At 43.5% G+C, this 22,749-nt stretch overlaps 1 protein-coding gene across 1 annotated transcript in view; it reads left to right on the top strand.

Annotated features, from left to right (window-relative positions):
• INTS4 (integrator complex subunit 4) overlaps positions 1 to 20,677 on the top strand; it is a 30,305-nt gene extending 9,628 nt beyond the window's left edge. The window contains exons 11-23 of the mRNA XM_082761134.1: positions 1,791 to 1,996; positions 3,502 to 3,644; positions 4,717 to 4,832; positions 6,019 to 6,152; positions 6,921 to 7,078; positions 9,827 to 9,920; positions 12,032 to 12,112; positions 12,962 to 13,092; positions 14,059 to 14,118; positions 16,711 to 16,870; positions 17,254 to 17,397; positions 17,603 to 17,723; positions 19,323 to 20,677. Coding sequence (XP_082617260.1) covers positions 1,791 to 1,996; positions 3,502 to 3,644; positions 4,717 to 4,832; positions 6,019 to 6,152; positions 6,921 to 7,078; positions 9,827 to 9,920; positions 12,032 to 12,112; positions 12,962 to 13,092; positions 14,059 to 14,118; positions 16,711 to 16,870; positions 17,254 to 17,397; positions 17,603 to 17,723; positions 19,323 to 19,516 — 1,742 coding nt within the window. The 3' untranslated portion in view covers positions 19,517 to 20,677. The remainder of the gene's footprint in view (positions 1 to 1,790; positions 1,997 to 3,501; positions 3,645 to 4,716; positions 4,833 to 6,018; positions 6,153 to 6,920; positions 7,079 to 9,826; positions 9,921 to 12,031; positions 12,113 to 12,961; positions 13,093 to 14,058; positions 14,119 to 16,710; positions 16,871 to 17,253; positions 17,398 to 17,602; positions 17,724 to 19,322) is intronic.
• The last annotated feature ends 2,072 nt before the right edge of the window (positions 20,678 to 22,749 follow it).

Raw genomic sequence — 22,749 nt, 5'->3', positions numbered from 1 at the left:
ATTTATAATTCTTTGATGAAAATAGCTATGTTTTAAGATCACATGGACGTGCTCTAACGTACTAGGGTCTCCCAGCCTTGCTGTGATGAACTTGGAGGCCTTCATCTGCTTTACAGCAGATGATATCTGGTCAGTTCTTTTAAAAAGGATAAATTATCAGTATCAAAATGGGCATTCTGGAGCTTTTAAGTTTGGCTGTAGCACTGAGCATGCTGGTGGCCTCAGGAAGGTCTGTGTGTTTTAGCCTTTTGTAGCCCAACTTTCCTGGGGACAAAGTGGAGGTTTGTATTTCAAAAGGCTGCTGAGAACGGCTGGTATTTGTACAGAACCCTGAAAATGCTCAGCCCTGAACGTATTCTGATTTTGATTCTAACACTGCTGCAAGGATGAGACTAAATTAGAAAGTATAAAAGCTCTAACAATATCTCTAGTTTATTAATCCACGACTCCTGCAAATAAAAGCATGCTCTCTTAATAGCTAAACTCTCCCTGAAGCTCAAAAATGCAACTTTTTTTCCAAATAACAATAAAAATTTCTCACTGGCTCATTCCATTGGTTTGTGGAACTCATTCTCCAGTTTGTTGACCAGGATTGCTGGTAAAATGGAGAAATGTGGACTAGGCACAGGTCTCTGAGTCATGGATGTGTCTCCTTCCACTGCAGCATTTTTAAATCCTGCTGAACCATCTTCTTTCTTACTCCCAGCTTTTCTTAATTTCTTGAATTCTATCTTTAACTTGAATCTAAATCAGCGTGTCAGTTTATGAACGCAATATTGGCAAATGTGTGGTGGTGGTGGTGGTTTTCCTTCCAATACCTTGGCCTTAAAGACCACGGAGACTCGTAGCTGTGACAAAGGCTTTGCCACAGAAGAAGCAGAGGTCTTGCTGAGTTTGCATTCCTCTGCTTAATCAGAATAATCAGGAATCGAGTATGTGCTTTAAGAACAATAGGCCTAAAAATTAAACGCAACTTTAAATAAACGCTTTCAAGATGAGCTAATTAGAATGAAAAATAGAAGTGTGCTTAAAACAATAATGTTTGCAAGACATCAGATTAATCTTCATTTTTATGATCCCAGCACAGAAATGGTATGGAAGTTAGCACTGGGAGGAGGATCTCCTCTCCACATAAGCTTCTTATATTTGGGTGCTCTTTAAATTCCTGCTACGTTTTACAGCATAAATGCATTCTGAATAAGTGTATGTATTGTTTTCTTTCTGCTTAAATTGAGCCATTTTAATAATTAGGTGGCTTTTTTTTCCCCTTTCTTTTGAGGAAGTCATGAAACAGAGGAATTTAGTTCTGTTTGCTGCTGAAATGCTGATCCTCTTGCGCTTTTCAGCAATTCACCAAGTGCTACGTGGCAAGCTAAAAACACAGTGAATGCTCTGAGCAATTAAAACGTCTGCAAGAATAAAGCAAGCAGGGTTTAATTATCTAAATGAGCTTGCTTAAGATACCAGGGTTATAGCTACGCTATAAAAATGGCAAAATGTGCCATGAAATATTAATAGCTGGCCAGGAGACCTTCTTTCACCTGAAAGTCCCTGTGCAGGCACCTAAAGCAGCAGCACGAGCTGTAGTAGAGGTGAGGCTTTTGATTTGAAGGCTTTCCCGTGAAAAGGTCCCCGGTGTCACGGGTCCCTGCTCACTCTCTGTCATCCTCAGTGTTTCCTTAGCAACTCCTGTCCTTAGCCCAGTCCTTGAACAAGCCGAGGCCTGGCTGTCGCTTGGGGTATCCTTTTAAGCAGCAATAATGATTAAATCCTTCCCTGTCTTTTAACAGAGGTTCGCATTGCTGCGGTCGAGGCTCTCTGTATGCTGGCCCAGTCCTCGCCTTCTTTTGCGGAGAAATGTCTCGATTTTTTGGTGGACATGTTTAACGACGAGATCGAGGAGGTGAGGCTGCAGTCGATACACACGATGAGAAAAATCTCCAACAACATCACGCTCCGGGAAGACCAGCTGGATACTGTGTTAGCTGTTTTGGAGGTAAGAACTTCTTAAGGAGGGGAAAAAAAAAAAAGTAGCTCATGATCTCCAGTACAACAGAATATATTTTTAATAGGTGTTACTCAGATAAAAGCTCTCTGCCATCGATAACCACGCTGCTGCATCACGTGGGTTTCCTTCTGTCTCGTTTTCTGCTCCAGCACTTCACAACACTTCGTAGAATCCAGCTTAATCTTTGCCTTGCTTTTGTTCAGCCACTTTCCCTACACCTTTGCTCACCAAACAGAGCCAGGGCACTCACCTTTGTTGCCTGAATTGTAGGGGCAGGGGTAACTTCTATTTTCCTTCAGCTGCTTTAACTTGATCTTAGTAACTCTCAGCTGCTCCATGCTTTTCTCATCAGACTTCACACTCTGCTTTTCATGGTGTTATTGGTCTTATTTTCAGAGCTGTGTTCCTCTTTGTCTCTTTGTATTCTTCCTCCTTGCCTGTCTCCATCCTGCTCTCCAAGTGGCCCATGCAGCTCACCTGATGTATTTTATTTCCTCAGTCATTTCATTACAGCCTTTAGAGTAAATCTTCTCTTCCAGTCATATCCTGCACCAAAATAAAGACCAGTTGAGCACCCCACTGAGCTTTCCTCTTTGGTCATTTGTGTGTGTGAGCTGTCATTTCAGAGCCTTTACAAGAGGGCTGCTCTTCCTTCTTTTGTGTGAGACAGTGAGGAATGTGCTGTTGATATTTAGCAAATTATAATTTAAGAAGAAAAGAAAAGGAAAAAAAAGAATCCCCCATTGAAATGCAGCCAGTTCTTGTATCCTGTCAAATTTTCACATTCCATCCACCGATGCCACACAAATGCAGACAGCAAGGAGCTGCATTATGGAGCTGCAAGGTGGTTTGTTTTTTTTTTTTTTTTTTGGCAGAAGAATTTAATTAATTATGCTGGAATCCAGCCACACTATTTCTAAAAACACTACTTGAGGATTGCATGAGCTCCTCTTTACGATATCGCCTGAAACCCTCTGAAGGTAACAGAGGTAAAAGCTTGAGGAATTGACCTTCAGCTGTTGCTAGGCTTCTCTGAAGGAGGTAAAACAATTTCCTGAGATAGATGGCCAACACAAATCTTCACGTTCCCCAGCACGTTGAGTTTCTCTTTGTGTGTGCTTAAGGGTACTGTGTCACTCAAACCTAACGGTGGTTCCTGTTCTGTTTTTGAGGTCAGTGGTGAAAAAGATTAATTTCAACCCATTACATGAAACCGAAGTGTAGAGGAGACCAGCAGCAGGCTGCAGCAGTTGCCTGGTCTGTCAGTTCATCTCTGTTTTAGCTAAAATAATTAAAAACATGCTATTTTTCAGATGCTCCTAGTGCTAAGCAACATTTCCAAGGAGCAGGAACTGCTAAATTTAAAATAAGTGTATGCACAGGTATTCCTCTCTCTGAGCACTCAGAGGTGGTGATTTTTGTTGTGTTTTAGCATTGTTGTTTGGGATTTGCTCAGGATGTTGTTTTAGGATTCTTGTTTTTTTTTGTTTTAGGATTCTTCAAGGGACATTCGGGAAGCTCTGCACGAGCTGCTGTGTTGCACCAATGTCTCAACTAAAGAAGGCATCCATCTCGCGCTGGTGGAACTTCTGAAAAACCTGACGAAGTATCCCACAGACAGAGAATCCATCTGGAAGTAAGTGTGTTCAGCGTCCTCGTGTGTCTCCTTAGTTTCCTACTTTGTTAAAAACTGAGGCTTTAGGCAAATGTTGAACTAGCTAAGAAGATAACGGGTCTAAAATCCTGTTGGTGGGTAAATCCTTGGAATGGCAGCTGTGCAGATGTTGTACATATTCACAACTGACAGAGAAACTCCACATTTTCCTTGCTTCTCAATACTTGTGGGAATCCAGAAGTGATGACCATGCTGGGAAAAAAAAAAAAAACACCTGTATTACAAGCAGTCACAGCATTCTCAGGGTTTCCAGAAAAGCTGTTTTCACCCTCCAGTTTAAAAGTTACCTCCTCTGTGCAATTAATGTTTTGTGCTACGTTGAGTAGCGATATTCTCCAGCAGCTGGCTAGCTCAGCCATGGCAAGGGGATTGGCTGCATGGCGTCGTGCTGGTGGAGGGATTTTTTTTCTGTCTGAGGAAAAATAATGAACACTTAAGGGGTTTTTTGTCGCTTAATGGAAGAGACAAAGGAAGTGATGCTTCAGCACACATAGCCTGAGATGGAGTTCTTGGTTATTACCAGAGAACCTGTTTTCTAGTCTGCTTTTCCTTCTAGTATACTCTTATATTGTTTTTGGAGTTCAGTAGGGTTTGGTTTTGTTGTGTGTTTTTTTTTTTGGTTGTTTTGTTTCATTTGCTTAGTCTTTTACTTCCTTACTCTTCTAGCTTTTTTTGAAGAAAAAACACTTAAAGTTTTTAATATTTATTATTTAGTTATCATTTAATATGAAAGTTTTTCTTAGGTTGTATAGCTCCAGCTGTTAACTATCTCTTGGACAGCTTAAGTAAACTATTTTTTATTACTGCTTGTTTTTTCAAGCCGTCTTTTCAGTTTTCTTGGATTCTCTCAAACTCTAAGACAAATCCTTAGCCCTGAAGAGACAGTGCTGCCCCGAGTTTGCACGTAGCCTTGAACGGGAGGATTTTTCTTGCTGCCTGACACCTCAAAGTGCCCCTACAGTACAATAATGTCTTAAAACATTGCACTTTGCGATGTACAAGTTTCCTAAGAAACATTTTAATCTGTTCACAGGTGCTTGAAGTTCTTGGGAAGCCGGCATCCCACTTTGGTGCTTCCATTAGTCCCCGAGCTGCTGAGCACACATCCATTCTTTGACACTCCAGAACCAGACATGGATGATCCAGCCTGTATCCTTTTAATGAAGCCAAACAATCTCTTTGACTGTAAAAGACTTCTTTGTGTTTTCCTGATGCTTACGTTTATTAAACCACTCCAGACTAGCAGGAAATCCCGTGACTATTTCTGAATCCCTTTGTCACTTTTATTACTGAGTTTTATTACTCAGCAAATGATGGAATAACCGTTACCTGTAACCATCTTCATAAACACCAGTGTGGTATAATTAGCCTTTTTTTAATGTTATAATGAATGATCTGGTTATCAAACAATTTGTCAAGATTTAGGCTTTCCAGATGAGCCCTTTGATGTGAAAATACACGTTTAGCTTGCACTGATTTGGAAAATGCTTTAGCTGAGTGGTTTTCCATGCAATGAGTTGCTCTGGTCTGCAAAGCTAGTCCTTATTTTTCTCACAGCTCAGAGGCCATTAGCTAGCAGATTAAATATCTTGTGAGAATTGAAAAGGGCAGGGATCAGGTGGAGAGAAAGGTAAATCCTTAATCAGACAGCTAAGGAGTCATTTGAGTCAATTTGTCTTAGGAGTTGAGGATCAAAGGAACTTTGAGGGGTGAAAACCATGAACTGTTATTCCAGAGAATGTTCTGGATGTAAATTGCCACCAAATTTTACAGAGAAATGCTCTGTGAAGAAAGCCTTGGGAGCCAGAAACAACAAGGTAGACCTGCGTGGTACTGTTCCAGTGAGTAAACTGCTAGCTAAAAACAAAGGGTGTTCTCATTCAGAGTGCCAGGCAGGTTTGAATGAAGCTGGCTGAATAGCTTCACCTGAAAACTTGGAAAGGATCTGGGGCGAGGAGGAGGAACTGGTTCCTCAGGTTGGAGCCTTTATGCTTGGCAGCTCGCAGATACAGAAGATTTGCAGGAGTTGGGAAACGGGTTCAGGTCCCTTTTGTGAACTCCTTACTGGCTGCTATCCTTCGAGCTGTCTCAGAGCCTCACTGGCAGTAGCCTCCTTTCTCCGATGTGGCCCATTCCGTAGTGTTTGCTCTTTGTACTTCATTTCTCTCTGCCCCGACAGCTGCCTCTTTGGGTTTTGCTCAGCATTCTTTGCCTGTAAAGAACTTCCTAAACAGTCTCCAGCAAAGAAAAAGCTGTTGAGTTGTTTTTAACGTGCTGTCCCCAAAGAGCTCTTCTGGTGGTTGTTTTATTTTTCGTTAACAATCCGTTTCAATAGACATTGCTGTTCTGGTTCTGATTTTCAACGCCGCGAAGAGTTGCCCAACAATGCCAGCGCTGTTTTCGGATCATACATTCAGACACTACGCCTACCTTCGGGACAGTCTCTCTCATCTGGTCCCTCCTTTAAGAGTAAGTTGAATCGCCCAGGTTTGTGCTTTCCCGCTCTGTTTTGAATATTGTTGCTCTCTTCCGTGTCCGCCAGCCTGTAATACTTTGATTCTGAAAATTTTTTTTTCCCCACAAAAGTGAATATTGAAGTGGATGTTCAGGAAGGAGAGCCAAATATTAAATTGCTACAATATGGATTTTGTTATATTTAGGGGGAGAATAAAGTTACTGCTCTCAAGTGAGGGTAGCACATGCTCTGCTGCTGAGAAAAGAATGCTAGAGGCACGATCCCAGGAGCTTTCTGTAAAGCTTCCCCTATGGGGAAGGGGAGCTCAGCCTTTTGTAGGTCTTGCAACGTTTGGCTTCTCTCCTACCTAAACAGTTTATTCACGGGTGTGTTCCTTGCCACTTTGAAGCAAGCTTTTCCTGCCTGGAAGTACAGGTGGGATTGAAGTCGGTCCTAAATCCTGTCACAGCTCATAAACCGGACTGCAGGTTGTGTGGTCTTGGACTTCCCCCGATTTCACGGCTTCGTAGTTAACGGATGAGGAAGATGTTTCCCTCCAAGGCACGCTGATGTTTGATCTGAAGATCTCAAGCTACAAACAGATTGTAAAATCGAGAGCGTTAACGAACAATTTACAGGCTCCAAAGCCGTGGTGTAAATTTTGAATCGGAGAAATGAACTGGAGCTCGCAGTTGGTAGCAGTTCAATAATGCAGCAGCATTTTGCAGGGCTCTGACTTGTGTTGGGCTTCCCGTCGCATGCACGTGCTTCTTTCTGCTTAGTTGCCAGGCAGGAAGCTGGTGTCCTCCCCCGTCTCTCCCAGCATTACGCCGCACGAAGATCCTTCCCAGCAGTTCTTGCACCAGAGCCTGGAGAGGGTTTACAACCTACAGCACCTCGACCCGCAGGGCATACAGGAGCTGCTGGAATTCACCATTCGGTAAGGCCGTGGCTGTCCTGCTCATCAGAAGATGGGGTATGAGCAGCAGCTTCTCTGACGTAGCTGCTTTCTTTCTGAATGTCAACGTTTTTCTTTGCCCTTTGGCATTTAGTCCAAGCCTTCCTCTCGAGAGCACTTTGGCCAAACAGAATTCATGGGCTGTTGAAAATAAAGCTGATGATCTTGGCTCTGCTGCACTGAATAATCAGTGAGGGTTTTAGGTGGACGTCTCTTCTGGGTATGGCGAGAGTACTGCATCTTGGACTGCTCATTTATCAGAAAATATACCTAAAATATACTTTGTTTTTATGGATGATGGCCTAGTGTGCCATTTCAAGTTCTTTCCCTGTACGTGTGCCTCATTTTGATCAGCTTATTTGTGACGTATGTGTACAGGGTTGGTTTTTTAGCTTGTTTGTGGGGTTTTCCCCTTCGGTCGTCCAGTTTCTAGGTCCTGTGGGAGAGGACCTGCTTCTGTTGCTCTGTTGGGTTCCTGTCACCAGTCCCACTGTTAAAGGACTTTGTCTTCTTCATCAGTTTGGAATTCAGAGAGGTTTTTTTATGGAAGAGACAATGTTACTGCGTGCTGCTCTCTGGATAGATGAGGTTACAGTGTGGCTTCTGACTGTGAGTTTTATGCTGCCTTCCCCATTTCATCTGGGGCCTGATTTGCACAAACAAAGCACTTGAAAAGGATCCTTTCAGTGCGATCTGTCTGCTTGGAAAGAGGACAAGAGCCTTAGTTTAGAGAGTTAGCAAAACGGTCTAACGTGCTTTATTTGGATTACAGAATTCCAGAAAGCTTTTTTTCCCCCCAAAAAATCTGCCTTTTCTGTGCGTGTAGCTGCAAATTGCTTTCACACCCACCTGCAGTGGAGAATAAACAGCGTGCTCCTCGCTGAAAACCTGCTTCTGAGAGCTACGTGGCTTCTCCTCAGCTGTTTTGAAGCTGCCTGAAACGCAGCCTGGGAGCCCTGAGTGCAGGAAATGCTTTGAGCAGGTTATCTCTTGGCAAAGCATCCGAAATCTCAGCGGCACAATGAAACGCTGGGAACCTCAGGGGCTGGGAACAGTTTCCATTTTGAGGCCAGCAGTAGTGCCTGAGATGGCTGCACGCGCAGCTGATGTGCAGCAAAGGACAGCAACGGTTTGGAGCTGGTGGAAATCATTTGCTTGGCTTTTTATTTATTTTTTTTTTTTTTCAAGCATCACCACCCAGGAGCTGTGCTAACCCAGCTGGTTTTTTTTCCCCCCTTAGGAGAAGGGAGGATTTAAGATGAAAACAAAAGGGTGCTGAAGGTTATTTTGCAGAGGGGAAAAATTTTTTTGCTGCTCTGACGATTTTGGTGCTGGGAAGAGGGAGGTAGGAGGAAAACAGCAGCCATCCTGTGGTGGAACACGGCTCCCTCCTTATTGTCATCGGGGGAAGTAATGCAGACCTCCTGGTGGCTGCTGGTGACTGGCATTTGGAACCACGCTCAGGCCTGACACTCTGCCCCCAGGCTTCACAGCTGAAACTGTGCAGGCTTTTTAGTAATTTGGTCTTTGGGGTTTAGTTTCTCCGTCTGTACAGCAGGATTTATTTTTTTTTGTCTCGCAGGGACGTTGAAATCTGTTAAAGATCTGTAAGAAAATAGGATTGGTGGTGGTGGGAACCACACAGGACTGGGAAACGGAGGCTCTGAGTAGCTTGTAGCTGCAGGATGCCATCCTGCTCCACGTTAGCTCTCTCTTGTCCCCTGGAAAAGGTGGAATTGAGTCAGTGCGAGGCTGGTTCTGCTGCCCCTGCCTTCAGGGAAGGCTTAGGGAAGATTTTCTTTTGGTGACAAATCCAGAGCGTCTCATGGATGTGGTGCCAGATGACAGGCTTCGGGTGTAGCAGAGCTCAAGGTCCGGAATTGTATCGTAGGTACGAAGATAAATATGCACCAAACGAAAAGGGTTACCTGAAGGGGAAAAAAAAAACAACACATTTTTTGATAATATAGTAGGAAATCTGAAAGTAGAATGACAATTTTAGTACACCTTTGGATCAAAGCAAAATGCAGAGAACGAAGATGTTAAATCCACGTTATCCAACTTAGTTTTTGTCGCAGAACCAAAAATGAATTTTGTTTCCTTAATGCATGCTTTAAAACATACCTCAGAGTAGAGACCTAAAGCCTTTCCATGTTCCATTAACCATCTATTTTTTAACCTATCAGGATAAAAGTCCCTTAGGTGGCTGTTTGATTTACAAGAAATAACTGTACCAGACCACAGGCAGCAGCCAGTTGGGCAGGTATCAGTACAGCAGCTTGGAGTTTGTTTTAAAAAGGCAGCTATATTTCAGAGCTGCCTGCTTACACGAGCCCAGCGTGTTCCAAGCATCCTTTCCCAGCCATCAGGAGTAGGTAGATTTCCCAGCAGCGTAACGCAAACGCCTCGTTAGCTGCTGGGGAAAGCTGGAGCTTTTTCACTTTTGGAGTGAAACCTGGAACTGCTCTGCCCTGTGGTTCCTGTAGGGCCGCGGAGTAACGTGGGCTGACAGACTTACTGCTGCCTCCGCCGGCCTCCAGGAAAAACGGAGATGCCAAGTCCCAAGGTGCAAACTGTTTTGTAGAGCGTGTTTTCCTGCTGCTTCTGCTGCCCGTTCTCAGGGTGAGGAAAAAGCAGGATGCAGGAATAGCTGCCTGCTGCGTTCCGTGTGCATTTCAGCCTCCTGCTGTCTCAACGCTTTTTTTTCTCCTTCTTTTTCTCTTGCTTCAGTGATCTTCAGAGGCTCGGGGAGCTGCAGTCGGAGCTGGCAGGGATGGCAGACTTCACGGCGACTTACCTGCAGTGTCAGCTGCTCCTCATCAAGGTTTGACTTCAGCTGGCTTTCTAGGGCTCTTCTTCACAATGCCCCCAATCCGTGGCAGTGATGAACTTCTTAAATGAAAACTGATCCGTGATGAAAGCTCAGATCCAGCGGATTTCTGATATCCCTGCTTCCCTTCTGTGGCAAATAATTTATGTGGTAACTTTGCAGATAACACACCATTGCACAGCTCTGCTGTTGCACGTACAACTTCTGTTGGCTCACGTGCATTTTGCCAGCAAAGAGCTTATTTCCTAACAGAAATCACAGTGGGAACAGCCACTCTGCAGCCTTTCACGTTAAGAGAGTTCGCTTTTCTCTGCAAGAGACCGCTGGAATGCTTTTTGCTGAACTGCTGCTGAAAATGGAGTTTTTCTAGACTCTTTTGTACCCAGCTTTTTTGGCACCAATGCCAGAGGAATTCTTAAGGCTTGATTGAGCAAAATATCAATCGTGCTTTACCATGCTGAAATGATCTATCCATTTGGTATTAGCAGATGAAATGGTTCTTTTGACGCCATGGCAGCGACCCTTTTTGAAGTCAGCTTAAACAGGAACTCAGTTTTTTGCTTTGCTCCTCAAGCTTTAAGCTGACAACAGCGTGTGAGTGAGTTTAAGTCCTCAAACATAACCTGTACGTATGGAGAGACCGCAAACAAGTTTCCAGAAGGGATGCAGTAAGAGCTTTGTTACATAAAACCAAGAAGGAATTTCAATTTCTCTAAATACGTAGCTGCTGCTTGGAATGTAGCAGCCCTCAGCTCCTTGGAACATGTTTCTAACCCAAAGAAAACGTTGTAGATGAGTGGTGTTAGAATTCCCTTCGTAGTTAATTGAGGAATTAATTATCCTTAATCAAGGACCACTTCCAACCCAAACCATTCTATGATTCTCCAAAATTCAGAGCTTCTCCCAAAGCAGAATGTGCAGGGGACCAGCGTTTGGAGATGGCCTTGGTGCCTTTCTCCAGGGGCTGACTGGAGTGAGCCACCCTGCAGTGCTCTGTCTGGAAGAAGTGGGTAAACACTGCCCAAGCCGTTCTTTCCTTGAGCTGTAGAAGAAACAGTCAGCCTCTCAGTGATGGAGAGGAGTCAGCAATGTGGCTGAAATTAAAACTAACTCCTAATATCATGCAATTAGGAATTTTGAGGCAGCAGAGAGAACCCTGATGTCAGAGCAGCCCTTTTTAGTAGATTTCTTTCCAATTGTTTCTTTTCCCACCACAACAGAAACTACTGGAGGGGAAAAAAGCATTTTAATTTTCCCTCAAATGCCAAAAACTTCTGGACTCTAAAAGGCTCTACGTACCCTGCCCTTTGTAGGGATCCCATTTTTAAATGGGATTCTGGGGCCAGCCTAGGTGAACGATACAGCGTGCAGGTTCTTGAGCTTTGGCTACAGCCACTTTTGGGTTTTCTTGTATCTGAGGTCAGGCAGCTTTAAAACAAACAAACAAAAAAAAAGTGATATAAATCATCCAGTAAAATCTTCTTGATTGTTTTTAACATAAACCAAAAAGCAAATGGGGTTTCTATAGTGCCAATACCAGCAGCTGTGTTACGCTCAGTAACTCCGGGATCTTTTTGGGCAAAAAGGGGGTGGAAACTGTCAACAGGAAGGCTCAGAAATATGACGGCGTGGGTGCGTTTCTGGGGACAGTTGTTATTGTTTCCACTTTCTGCCTGCAATCTGAGAATGCCCAGCTCTTAGTCTCAAGGAGGTGATAATGCAGTGGGTTATTGTTTCGCTAATAAGCGGCTGTGTTCTGCATGAAGTTCTCCTTAAAAAAGTACTTGAAAAGTCTGCAGCTCAGCCAGCCCCTCGTTCCCAGCATTGTTAATGTTATTCTCAACTTCAGTTTCTTATTTTATAGCTATGTAGGTGTCTGGGTGTGCTTATATAAAAACACAGATTTTGGAGGCTTCAGTGCCCTGTGTTGTGCTTAAAAGCAAAAAGGAACCTTTGCCCTGCTCTTTCAAACAACCTGTTGGTGTAGAGCCAAGAAACGGGGCACATTCCCTGTTCCTAAGCCCATTTCATCTAGCACAGGGTTGTAATGCTTAGACTCAACTGGGTGTTTATTTATGATCACCTTTCGTGGTTTTCTTCTCTAGGCCTTGCAGGAGAAGCTGTGGAACGTGGCGGCTCCTCTGTACCTGAAACAGAACGCGTTGGCATCTGCTGCGGCCAAGCAGGTGAGGCTGAAGCAGCCGGGGCTGCATCCTCAGATCCAGGGATCCAGATCTGGAGGCAAGTCCTCAGATCCAAGCCTCCTTGGCCATGTGACAACAACGCATTTCTGACCTTCTACCACAGTCTGTCCGAGTAAATCTTAACTCCCCAAAGCAGAGCAGTTTCTGTCATCTTCAAAAGATCAAATCAGGTGGCACTGGGGGAGATTTATGACCACTGGAAAAAGGCAAACATCACACACGTCTTCCTGAATAGTAAGAAAGAGTGGAGAGCTGTTTGTGATGTTTTTTTCCAGGATCAGATCATCAAACAAAACAAAAAACAAAGCTAAGTTCTTCTATCTTCAGGGACAAAATGAGCTATTCAATAATCCGGAAACAAATCTAAGGTAAAAGCAAGTTCCTGGATCTGCTGGGAAGTTAGGCTGACATCTTGAGTCTCCAGTTAATTAAAATGTTTTAAGAGGCAGCTACTGCTGTGCATCACAACCTCCTGTGCTGTTGACAGTTGTCCCCAGGGAAAACAGAAGCCTATCAGCTTCTTAAATCTCCTCTAATTGAACTGTCGTTCTTGGGTGCCCTTCTTAGCAGCGTGTGGACCCCCAGGGAAGTTTTTCCTGTTGTGATGGTGAGTGTAGATCACTTCCCGTCAGCGCAAGGTGAGGGAATCTTATTAAATAACTCGTAAGTTGTTGCTTCTGTACAGTTTTACTGAGCCCAGTGCTATTAATTTCAGCACTTCTCTTGTCTACTTAAGCCCATCTATTCAGCAGATAAATTTTTGTTGCCCGCGACTGGGCAACAAAAATTGAAGTCTGATGGCTTGTTACCCCCGTGGTGTCTGTCTGACAGATCGTGGAAGAAACGTACAAGATGGAGTTCATGTACAGCGGGGTGGAAAACAAGCAAGTGGTCATTATCCACCACATGAGACTGCAGGCGAAGGCCTTACAGCTGATAGTGACGGCACGCACCGCCAGAGGGTAAGGACGGTGAGAAGAGCTTCTTAGGGTTACCTGGAAGCTTTGTATTCTCAAACTTTGTTTCGCAGAGTGTCAAGGCTAAATTCTACACAGAAAACATCGTGGCTTAGCAATAAACAGTTGCAGAATGAAGAACCTTGTGTCTTTGGTGTAGCTACGTAATGGCACGGTACTAAATCAGATGACAAAATTATTGGGAAGACGTGTTGGGAGAGATGAGCTCTCTCAGGTACAAACATGCAAGAAGAAAACTAGGGTAAAAACATTACATACGTTAAAAACATTGTCCAGAGTGTCTTAGAATTGAAACTTGGGTCATATTTAAATGAGGAAAAAATGACATATTGAAGAATGCAACAGCCACATTACTTTGTTTTGAGCTTAAATCATCAGGAAAGAATTGCCTTTTTGACTCATTTACTACCAACATTTGTGGGACAGCCAAAATACACAGTTCAGGTAACAGAAGAGGCTCTGTGTGGTTCATTTTAGCTGCCCAGGTGAATAAGGTTATGCTTGGGTTTAAATGGCTCTAGAATTAAAGTTCATCTAGCGGAGTTAGAGCAAGGTGGTTTAAATCCTTTTTTTTCCTTACTTTTGCTTTGAATCTGTTGCTATCAATTTGCTGTGTTGCCATAGAGGTCTGTGATATATTTGCCTCTTACCCTCTTTTATAGGTGGAAAGTTAATATTTTCTAGCCATGGCTTTGGGAACTTAGTGCCTTCTGCAAACACAAGGGATTTCTTGTGACAAGGGATTTCTTGTGGAGGGGGCTGTGGATGGAGGCAGGAAAATGGCAGCTGATTTTTTTTTTTCTCCTGGGGAGAATGCATTTCTGGAATTGTCTTTAAGATCTTACAGTTTTAAGGAGCTTGAACTGGATTTCAAAACACCTCAGTGCTTATGACCACAGAGCCAGTTTTCTTTATTCAGAAATAAAGTGAGGAATGTTATCTTCGTTACAGAGTGGAACCCCTTTTTGGGATGTGTGAGAAGTTCCTACAGGAAGTAGATTCCTTTCAGAGGTGAGAAATTCCATTGCTTTTTTGCTTTGTATTTTAGAACTGAAGTTGATGTGAAATGATCTGAAGGCTGGTGACAATTATTCTGTACGTAAGTTGGTCTAGAATGTGCCAAACTTGGCTTTCCTAAGTATGTAAAACTGAAATAAAATGAAATAAATTCATAGCCATATAATGGGGGAATTCTGCCCTAAATATAGGATATTTGTTTTCCCTTTTGCTCGCTGAACCTACGGGTCAGGCTCTGAAAGAGGCTGTCACAAAATCCCACCTCTTCAGCAGTGTGCTAGGACAAGCAGTTCTATACTGAAGGCCCTTTCAGATCTCTCTGGAGTTAGTGTGGGGTTTTTCTGTACTTGGAGCATTTTTCACATCTTTGCAAAGTATTTGGAGGTGCTTTGTGATCCCTCATTCACTTCACAGCTTCTGCATTTACTTGATGATTGCCATCAAATTACCTGGGCCCATTAAAGCTCATTATCATTGGGGAATATCCCATTCATTTTTAATCTCTTTGCATCTCCCTTCCCCTGTTGCTCTCCTACGTTAGGGCCTGCTCTCATGAGATAACGATAAAGCACGAAGGAAACTCCATTCTAAACATCAAATCAGGAGTGTGACAAAAGGGGAATTTCTCTTTTCCTCTTGCCAAATTTCCAACTTTGAAGTTAAGAAGTGGGCAATCTACATACTCAATGTGGGGATCATCTTACATTTACACTGTGGGCCACTGCTTATGCTCTTTTTGCACTAGAAAGAGAGGTTCTTATTCCATCTTACCCTCATTTGGAGCTCTAAAATGGGTCAGATTAGCGATGCAGAGGTTTTTCCTTGGAGTCAGAAGGGAATTAGCTACACCAGAGACAGGTATCCAGAGGTGACTGAGCAGATTCCACCTCTAGTTCTTGATTAAATTCCATTCTACCTATTGTTCACATGTTTGATGGTTGTGTGTGACAGAAGGGAGTTGGACCTATTCCATCACGATTAGCTTATTTGGTAGGCAGTGCACGGGACTCTTCCCTTCCTTCCTGTCTTTTCCTCACGCTAGATCTTGGGATCAGCAAAACTGAATCCCTTTGTCTTCAGAATGCAACTCCTACAGGCCATGAGGAATTCCACAAAAGAGAAACTGAGTTTTAACAGATCTTGTCAGCTGTAAGGTCGCCTAGAAAACGCCTCTACATGTAAAATCCCCGTGTCTAGGTCGTGCAGCCTCAGCCTGCCAGATTTGAGCAGCATCACACGACAGAGTAGGTGAAATTTGCTGTCTGGGCAGTGATAGTCACAGGAGAGAGCACATATTCCTAGGAGAGGGTGATTTTTCTCCATCCTTGCCAACCGTGAGCTGGTGACAGAGGCTTCTGTTTAGGGACTTTGAACTCCTCTCGAGCATCACCAGGATCTTGAAGAAAATCTCACTTCCAGGGCTTTAGGACCCGAAGCTGATTTTTGAACAAGCCCAGAATTCCTGTCCAGGCTTAACCCTAGGTGAAAACACAGCCCAACGCTGGACTTGACAAGCAGGGAGGAGAGCCCGTTGATCAAGAGGCTGATCACCTACAGAAACAGCGCCTTTTATTCTATATTTTCACCAAATTGCACAAAGCATTTACTGAGCTTACAAAATAATCCTGCTAAATGTGGCAGGAATGTTGCTGACAGTAACAAATAAGCCCCCAGGGAGTCAGTTTAACAAAGTGTTTTGTGGGGATGTATGGTGCTAGACCAATTTTGCTTCTATATAAAGAACAAGAAATACCGAATTCTCCTCTTGTGAGCAGCTCTTGTTATGGAATGAATTCTCTTCTGTTCTTGACCTCTAAACTAGCTTATTTTTTTCCTACTGATTCTAGCTCAATTGTTAAAATTTTACTACACAAATATAACAATTAATATTCTTATTGGTAGACCAAAGCCATTTTGGAAACTTTCCTGCAGCAGAAGGTCAGAGAATTCATGTGTTGGGTGCGTGGCTATGTTAGATCCTCTAATGAGTCAGCAATTTAGTGAGCCACATGAAAGAGCACAACATAACGAGGCACGTGCACCTCTTCCCCGAGATGTACCAACCTCCAGAGTTTACAAAGCAACTGTAAGAGGAGTGGCACTTCCATCTAACTGGATTTCTTCCTTGAGACATTGAGATTGAATGCAGAGTGCTGGAATTGCCTGTAATTTCATTTAATTAGCACTCTTACTGTCAAAACAGCATGAGAGCGGCACGTGCAGTTTTGTGTAGACGCATCCTTACAGCAGCTGGTTCTCATGACTGTGCTGTTGACTTCACTTCAACATTTCTACCTCCTCCTGTGCAAATCCAGATTCAAATCCAGATTCCTTTGCCTGCTAGGCTCTATGTTGATGCAGGACTTAAGAAATGAGTTCTGTGTTATTGGTGTTGTCAACTTGAACACAAGGTATGGTCCCAACAGAGCTAGCCAAAATTATTTTAAGTATGAGTTATGCATCAGAAATGGAATCTCAGTGTCTCATTCTGTCACTGTAACTAAATATAAAGATTAACCAGCTTGTCTGAAGATAACAACACCACTAAATGTTGAAATAAGCTTTTTTTAATCAATGTTAATACAGGTGTTTCATCTCTGAGCTCCCGCGTATGCAAGGCAGTTTTGTAGATAAATTGCTGGACTTGATGCCCAGACTTGTGACATCCAAGCCTTCGGAAGTGGTCAAGATTCTTCAAACAACGCTGCGACAGAGTACCTTCCTCCACCTTCCTCTTCCAGAGCGGGTCAGTTTAATGCAGAGAATTAAAATGCCAATAGCCTTGCAGGCTGTCTTCAGCTTCCAAATAGTTCCTAATAGCCCATGAAGATTTTATCATGGACTCGCAGCATGTTCCAAGTTGGAAGGGAGCCACAAAGAGCATTTAGTCCAACTCCTTTATTATTGGAGTGTTATTTCGTATTATAGGTGTGATTTCATCACCTTTTTCTCCTTACCTAGCGTCCCTAAGACTGTTGCTAAAAGTCAGGAAGATTTAATAATTCCTGGCAGTATCTGAAATGATCCAAAGTTCACGCGCAATTTCTCTGTTAAGAACAGTAATGATTATCTCTTCCCTTTTTTTTTTTTTTCCTCCCTTATTTTTGGCAACCGTTTGGCCTCTTGCAGCTCCACAGAGCGAGTGCGAATATCATTGAGCCGACGGGTGAATCCGATAACCCTCTGAGGTTTACCTCGGGGTTGGTCGTGGCACTGGACATCGACGCGACTCTGGAGCACGTGCAGGATCCCCAGGGAACCGTTAAAGTTCAGGTAAGCAGTCGCTTGACACAAATGCCAACAAGATTGTGCCTTAGGGGTGGTTTGCATAAGGATGCCAATACCTCTAAATTGCAAATAATTGTTTGTTTTATTAACAGTGTCAGTGACTTGTGAATTTGAAAGCACCAAACGAGTGCATCTTGTACAAATCTAGTTGTCATTCAGTTTGTTTTTTTGCCTTTTTTTTTCCCTATAGGTGTTGTATCCGGATGGACAAGCGCAGTTAATCCATCCCAAACCCGCTGACTTCCGAAATCCTGGTCCTGGAAGGCACAGGCTGATAACTCAGGTTTACCTCTCGCATACAGCATGGACAGGTAACGCTACCAGTACAAGTTCACGTGGTTGTGTTGCTGTTCATATTCAGTCACAGTTGGCGTTTGTGCTTCCCTGTGAAAGTAATTGGCTTGTGGGCTTCAAGCAACAAAAGCAAAGAGTTTTTGGCAGCTCCCTTTCTCCTGTTTCCTTTTAAACTCCCCACCTGTTTCCTTTTAAACTCCCCACATTTATTCAAATGTGGGCTTTTTCTCTGAGCATTTTATTTTCTGTTAATAGGATTTGGTGATCTATGTTGTTAATGAAGGGATTTTTTTTCTTTTTACTGTTCCACTTACTCCATTTTATATAGCACCTCCACAGTCTATTTGTTCATTCTGCTTATCTTTGTTTTGATTTGGAGAAGCAAAAAAACGGTATTGTTCCTGCAGCTGGAAGCATCTGGATTTAAAGGTTGATCCTGTACCAGAGGGACCTGAATTGGGTCCTTATTTTTGCTTCTGCAGTGTACGCAGGAAAAGCATTTTAATCCCAGGGGATTCTGCTCTGGTGTCTCCCCTAGCCAGTATTTTAGTTAATAACTTTGACATCAGCACTTAGGCATATAAAAATGTGGAGTGGACGTCAAGCTGGGACGGGTTGAGAGAACAGGACCAGAATTCAAAGCAATAGACAAAATAAAATTGCCTTAATTTATGAAAAATAAATTCACTTAGGCCAGTAAAAAGCGTGCGCTCAGGAAGGAGGATGCCCAAATAAAAAAAGGGGTTTAAGTCCTGGAGATGAGAAGCAATAGCAGTGGCTGTGAAGCTACAAATTGAAGAGGAGCTGTGGCAAAACGATGAATCTTAGGGTGGTGTTAGCTGAACTGTGGTATAACCGTGGAAAAAAGGTTATTTTTTGTGCTCCATCTGGTGCCGATGAGGTCTCAGAGTGCCACTGCAGTGCTGGGCCTCTCATCTCTAAATTACATAGTTGCCTGTAGGTCTCGATAATGTGCTCTGTAAGAAAAACCTAAAAGGATCGTGTTTTTCAGCCTAGAAGGGAAAAATTTTGACATTTAGCCCAGCATGCTCTGCTGCTCGGTTGTTCTGTGTGGGCTAAAAGCCTGCTTTCATTATGACCGCTGAGAGGAGAACAAAGTGAGATCACCTTGTGGGCAGTATCGGGAATATTTGTCTAACTGCTGAGATTGAAAAACAGGGCAAAAAGCTGGCTTGCAGGACCTCCAGCTGAAGGGAATCTTCAAGTAATCTCCTGTGCTGTGGGTCTTCCCAGACATCATCTGGATTTTACTTGATCCTGCCATAAATACAGAGGGGAAAGCCTGCTAGTTCTCTGCTTTTTAATGAATTTATCATTATTGGGTTGGAATAACTTCTAACAGTTCTATTTGGAGTTTATTTTGAATTTACTCATAGGATTTTCTTTTTAAGCTACGACAAAGAGGCAGAAGGGAATAAAGCAGCGCTTAATTCTGTGCTGCCTGCGATGACAAGGTTGTGTTTCCAAACACCAGGCTGGATTCTGATCTCTCACCCTAGAATTAGAATACATAAGACGTTCATTTTCGTTCAGCATTGCTTGTTCACTCCATGAGGGACTCATGTTTGGCTTGTTCTGTTTTTTTTTCTCCTCAGAGCCGTGTCAGATTGAAGTGCGGCTGCTGCTGGCCTACAATTCCAACCGGAGCAAGGCGACTGCTAAGGTTCCCAAATCGACCTGGAACGAGAGCATGGAGGCTCTCCCGCAGCCTGAAAACGGCATCGAGGGGACCATACCCTTCAGCAAACCCGTCAAAGTTTATATCATGCCCAAACCTGCCAGGCGGTGAAACCTGCCACTAAGAGAAATACATTTAGGGGGTTGTTGGGTTGAAAACGAAACCCATGTGCTGCGTTCCAAGGCACCAAACCAGAACAGTGTTACTCTTCTACAAAACGTGTCAGCCAGAAAAGTAAAGGTGCTGAAGAACGTTGGTCACTGTTCGAAGCAGATAGACTGATGCAGGAGTTATTCAGGTAGCTGAGGAGTTTCGAGGAAATGTTATTTCTGTATTGAATCAACAAAATCGAGGCAATTCTCAGTCAGCATTCCAGTAATAACTGTGCTGGGCCAGAACTCCTCAAGGCCTTTAGATTTTCTGCTGAAGCTATTTACTGTGTAAATGCTCAGGCATGTAAATCTCTGCTTTTTTTTTATTTTAACAATACTCTGAGATGAAACTAATGAGGTTTGATATATTTTTTTTTTTTGTCTGAAACTTGTATTTTCGCATTGGTACCTAAATCCTTAACCAAAAAAAAAAAATCTGAAGTGTTATTGTCCTTGTGTGGGAAGGGCCTTAGAGTGATAGCAACACAGCAGGGTGTTACCTTTTTGGTTTACATGAAAGGAGTTGGATATCCGTCTGTCTCTCTGAATTTTAACCCACTCTCCTGTTGCACACTTGTATGCCTTTAGAAACGCTGCGATTAAATAGCAGGGGTTGAAAAAAAGATGGAATCCCTTACCACTAAGTCATACAGAATCTGTTTCTGAGTCCTGGTCTTGGCCTGAACTGGTGCTGCGATGGGAAAAGCTGTTTAGTTTTTTAATTCAGCAGCACTTCTGGCAGTTAAAGCCTGCCTGAGGCGTTGCAGGAGCTGAACACGCTCCTGAAGCAGCTGTGCTGAGTGCCAGGGCCAGGGAGCCCCTTACCAACAGGACTTGTGGTCAGAGACCCAAACGTTCGGTCCTGTAATCTGCAGCCCCGTTTTTTGTCACCCTCTGTTCACAGAGGGCCTCAAACCTAAATTTGGTATTCCGATTTGAGTAATTTGTGGCAATCTTTGGTGGGATTTTCTAGGAGCACTTAATACATGAAACTTTGTAGTGCAGCAGCCAAATGCTACCTGTGTTCATAAATCAGGTTTTTTTTCTTTGTTTTTTTTTTAAAGGGGGTGGTAGTGGTGGGAAAGGCTTAGTGCCTAAACGAAGCAGTGAAGAAATTTTCCACTTGTCCCTTATGTGCTTTCCTACAATAAAATTGGAAAACCCATTCTCATTTGTTTCTCTTTCTTGTAAGAGTGAACCTGCATGGTGTGGCCTAATAAGAGATTACTGTGAGGCTTTCACGATATTTCTTAATTATTTTGTTTAGGACTGATATGTTGTGGTCTGAAGACTCCTAACCATAAAACTGCTCAGCTGGGGCTGCAGATAAACCCTTGGGGTGCTGTGTTCACCAGCTGGCCAGCAGAAATTCATCCTTTCCTCCTGCTCCGTGGTTATCATGTGCTCCCAGGCCACGCATGATCAGTCAATTCCTCCATTCTGGACGTTTTTTCATTGGGGATATCAAAATCTTGGCATCTTTCTTGTGAGCACTGGGCCTGTTTCTGGTATCTTCCTCCCAGATGCTGTGCTTGAACTCCTCTCATTTAACAGACAAGCAAAGTTCACGCTCAGAAGTTCAAAGTTCATTGCCACCGAGAATCAAGCACTGAAAGGCTTTGGAGAAGTTCCACATCTGTAACTTCAGGTGACTGAAATCACTTGAAAATTTAAAACCACTCGAATGTTTCCAACCCCCTAATAAGAGCTTCCTGTAGTTGGCTTCTCTTCTCGATACCATCCCAGAGTTCTCTTTCTCTGGCTTCTGCTTTGAATCGGAAGAAATCTGAGGTCCTCCTTTTCTTCACAGGTTTCATCTCTTCAAGCAGATGACTGATTCATCATTTTAAATGAACTGAGAAGTGTTCTGATCATTACGATCTTAAATTTCAATGCCAGATAATGTTTTCTTAATATTGTAATCCTTTCAGGATTCAAGTGTACCTTTGTTTTCCCTGTTCAAACCCCTCACCTCCGCCCTCTGTGTTTTGTCTTGTAGTTAAACATCAGGGCAGAGGGTCAAGAAGCTGGTAAAAGCTGACCAACCACGTAAGGGTTGTTCGAAAACTTCTTGTTTAACTTTTCAGATGTAATTACACATCTTATTCAAGCCTAGTTTTGCATGCTTTTAATGGGAAATTCATAATCAGGTCACTTAAGAGCATTGAAATTAATTAGGCTAATTCTTAGGCCTTTGAAACTCAACACTGCAATTACTGAGTCGAGGACGCTTAAAACAACGCGTGGATTTATTCAGAACAACATTGATGATTACGAGATGCTAACTCAGCCCCGGTGTGGCTTTCACAGCTTTGCTTTTACGTGCTTTTAAAAGTAAGCAGGTACAGTCACTGCCAGCAAAGAAAGACCTCTGAAAGAAGAAAGAACAGGGCACGTGTCTAAATGGGGACTGTACGATATCACCGTGGGATTCAGCTTGTGGAGAGGGATTTCCTCCGCATTCCTGTGCTGCTTACCCAAGTTGTTAGATCTTTTGACAAAGCCAGAGATGTAAGCGCTGTTTTTATCTTACTTCACTCACCTCTGCCAGTTTATTCTGAGGAAGAGGAGCTGTAAATGCTGCCTGCCGCCCCTTAAATGCTCCTCGCGTGGCGTTCAGGTGCATATCAGAGCTTTTTTGCAGCCTGCTGCTCCTCGCTGCCAGCTCGGGCGTGCTGCTCCCTGCAGATAAGAGCCGGGGACCGAAGGGCGTTCAGTGGCTGGAGCAGCCTAAGCAGAGCGGAGTTTTTTGGGAACAGCCACAGCCGACTTGGGCAGCTGAGCTGCGAGCGGTGACAGGAGGCAGGGCTGCAAGAGACTTGCAGCAGGTTATCTCCTTGTCGACACCGAGTTTTTGTGCTGCTGGGAGCAAGATTTAGCAGTTTAGAGACAGAAGTTTCAAGACAGAAACCTGCTTCCCTGCCGAGAAGTGGAATCTCCTGTATCCTGCCAAATAAAAGGAACAATCAGGAAGCCAAATGAAAGGAACAATTAAGAGGCTGTGGCACAAACGCACACACCTCTGTGTCACCTGGCACCGTGCCTCTGCTGCTCCTGCCTGCGGGAAGGACAAAACCAAACAGGGTTGGTGGTGGAAAGAACCCACTGAATTAGCTCAAATGCAGGTTCTGGGTCTAGGAGTTCTGTTGAATGTGGCTTCATCCAAAAAATTACTTCAGGGCTGTATGAAAA

The sequence above is a fragment of the Aythya marila genome, assembly GCF_965140915.1.
Source record: "Aythya marila genome assembly, chromosome: 1".
Taxonomy (NCBI): domain Eukaryota; kingdom Metazoa; phylum Chordata; class Aves; order Anseriformes; family Anatidae; genus Aythya; species Aythya marila.
Note: the sequence above shows the minus strand (reverse complement) of the source record. Positions and strands in the feature narration are given on the sequence as shown.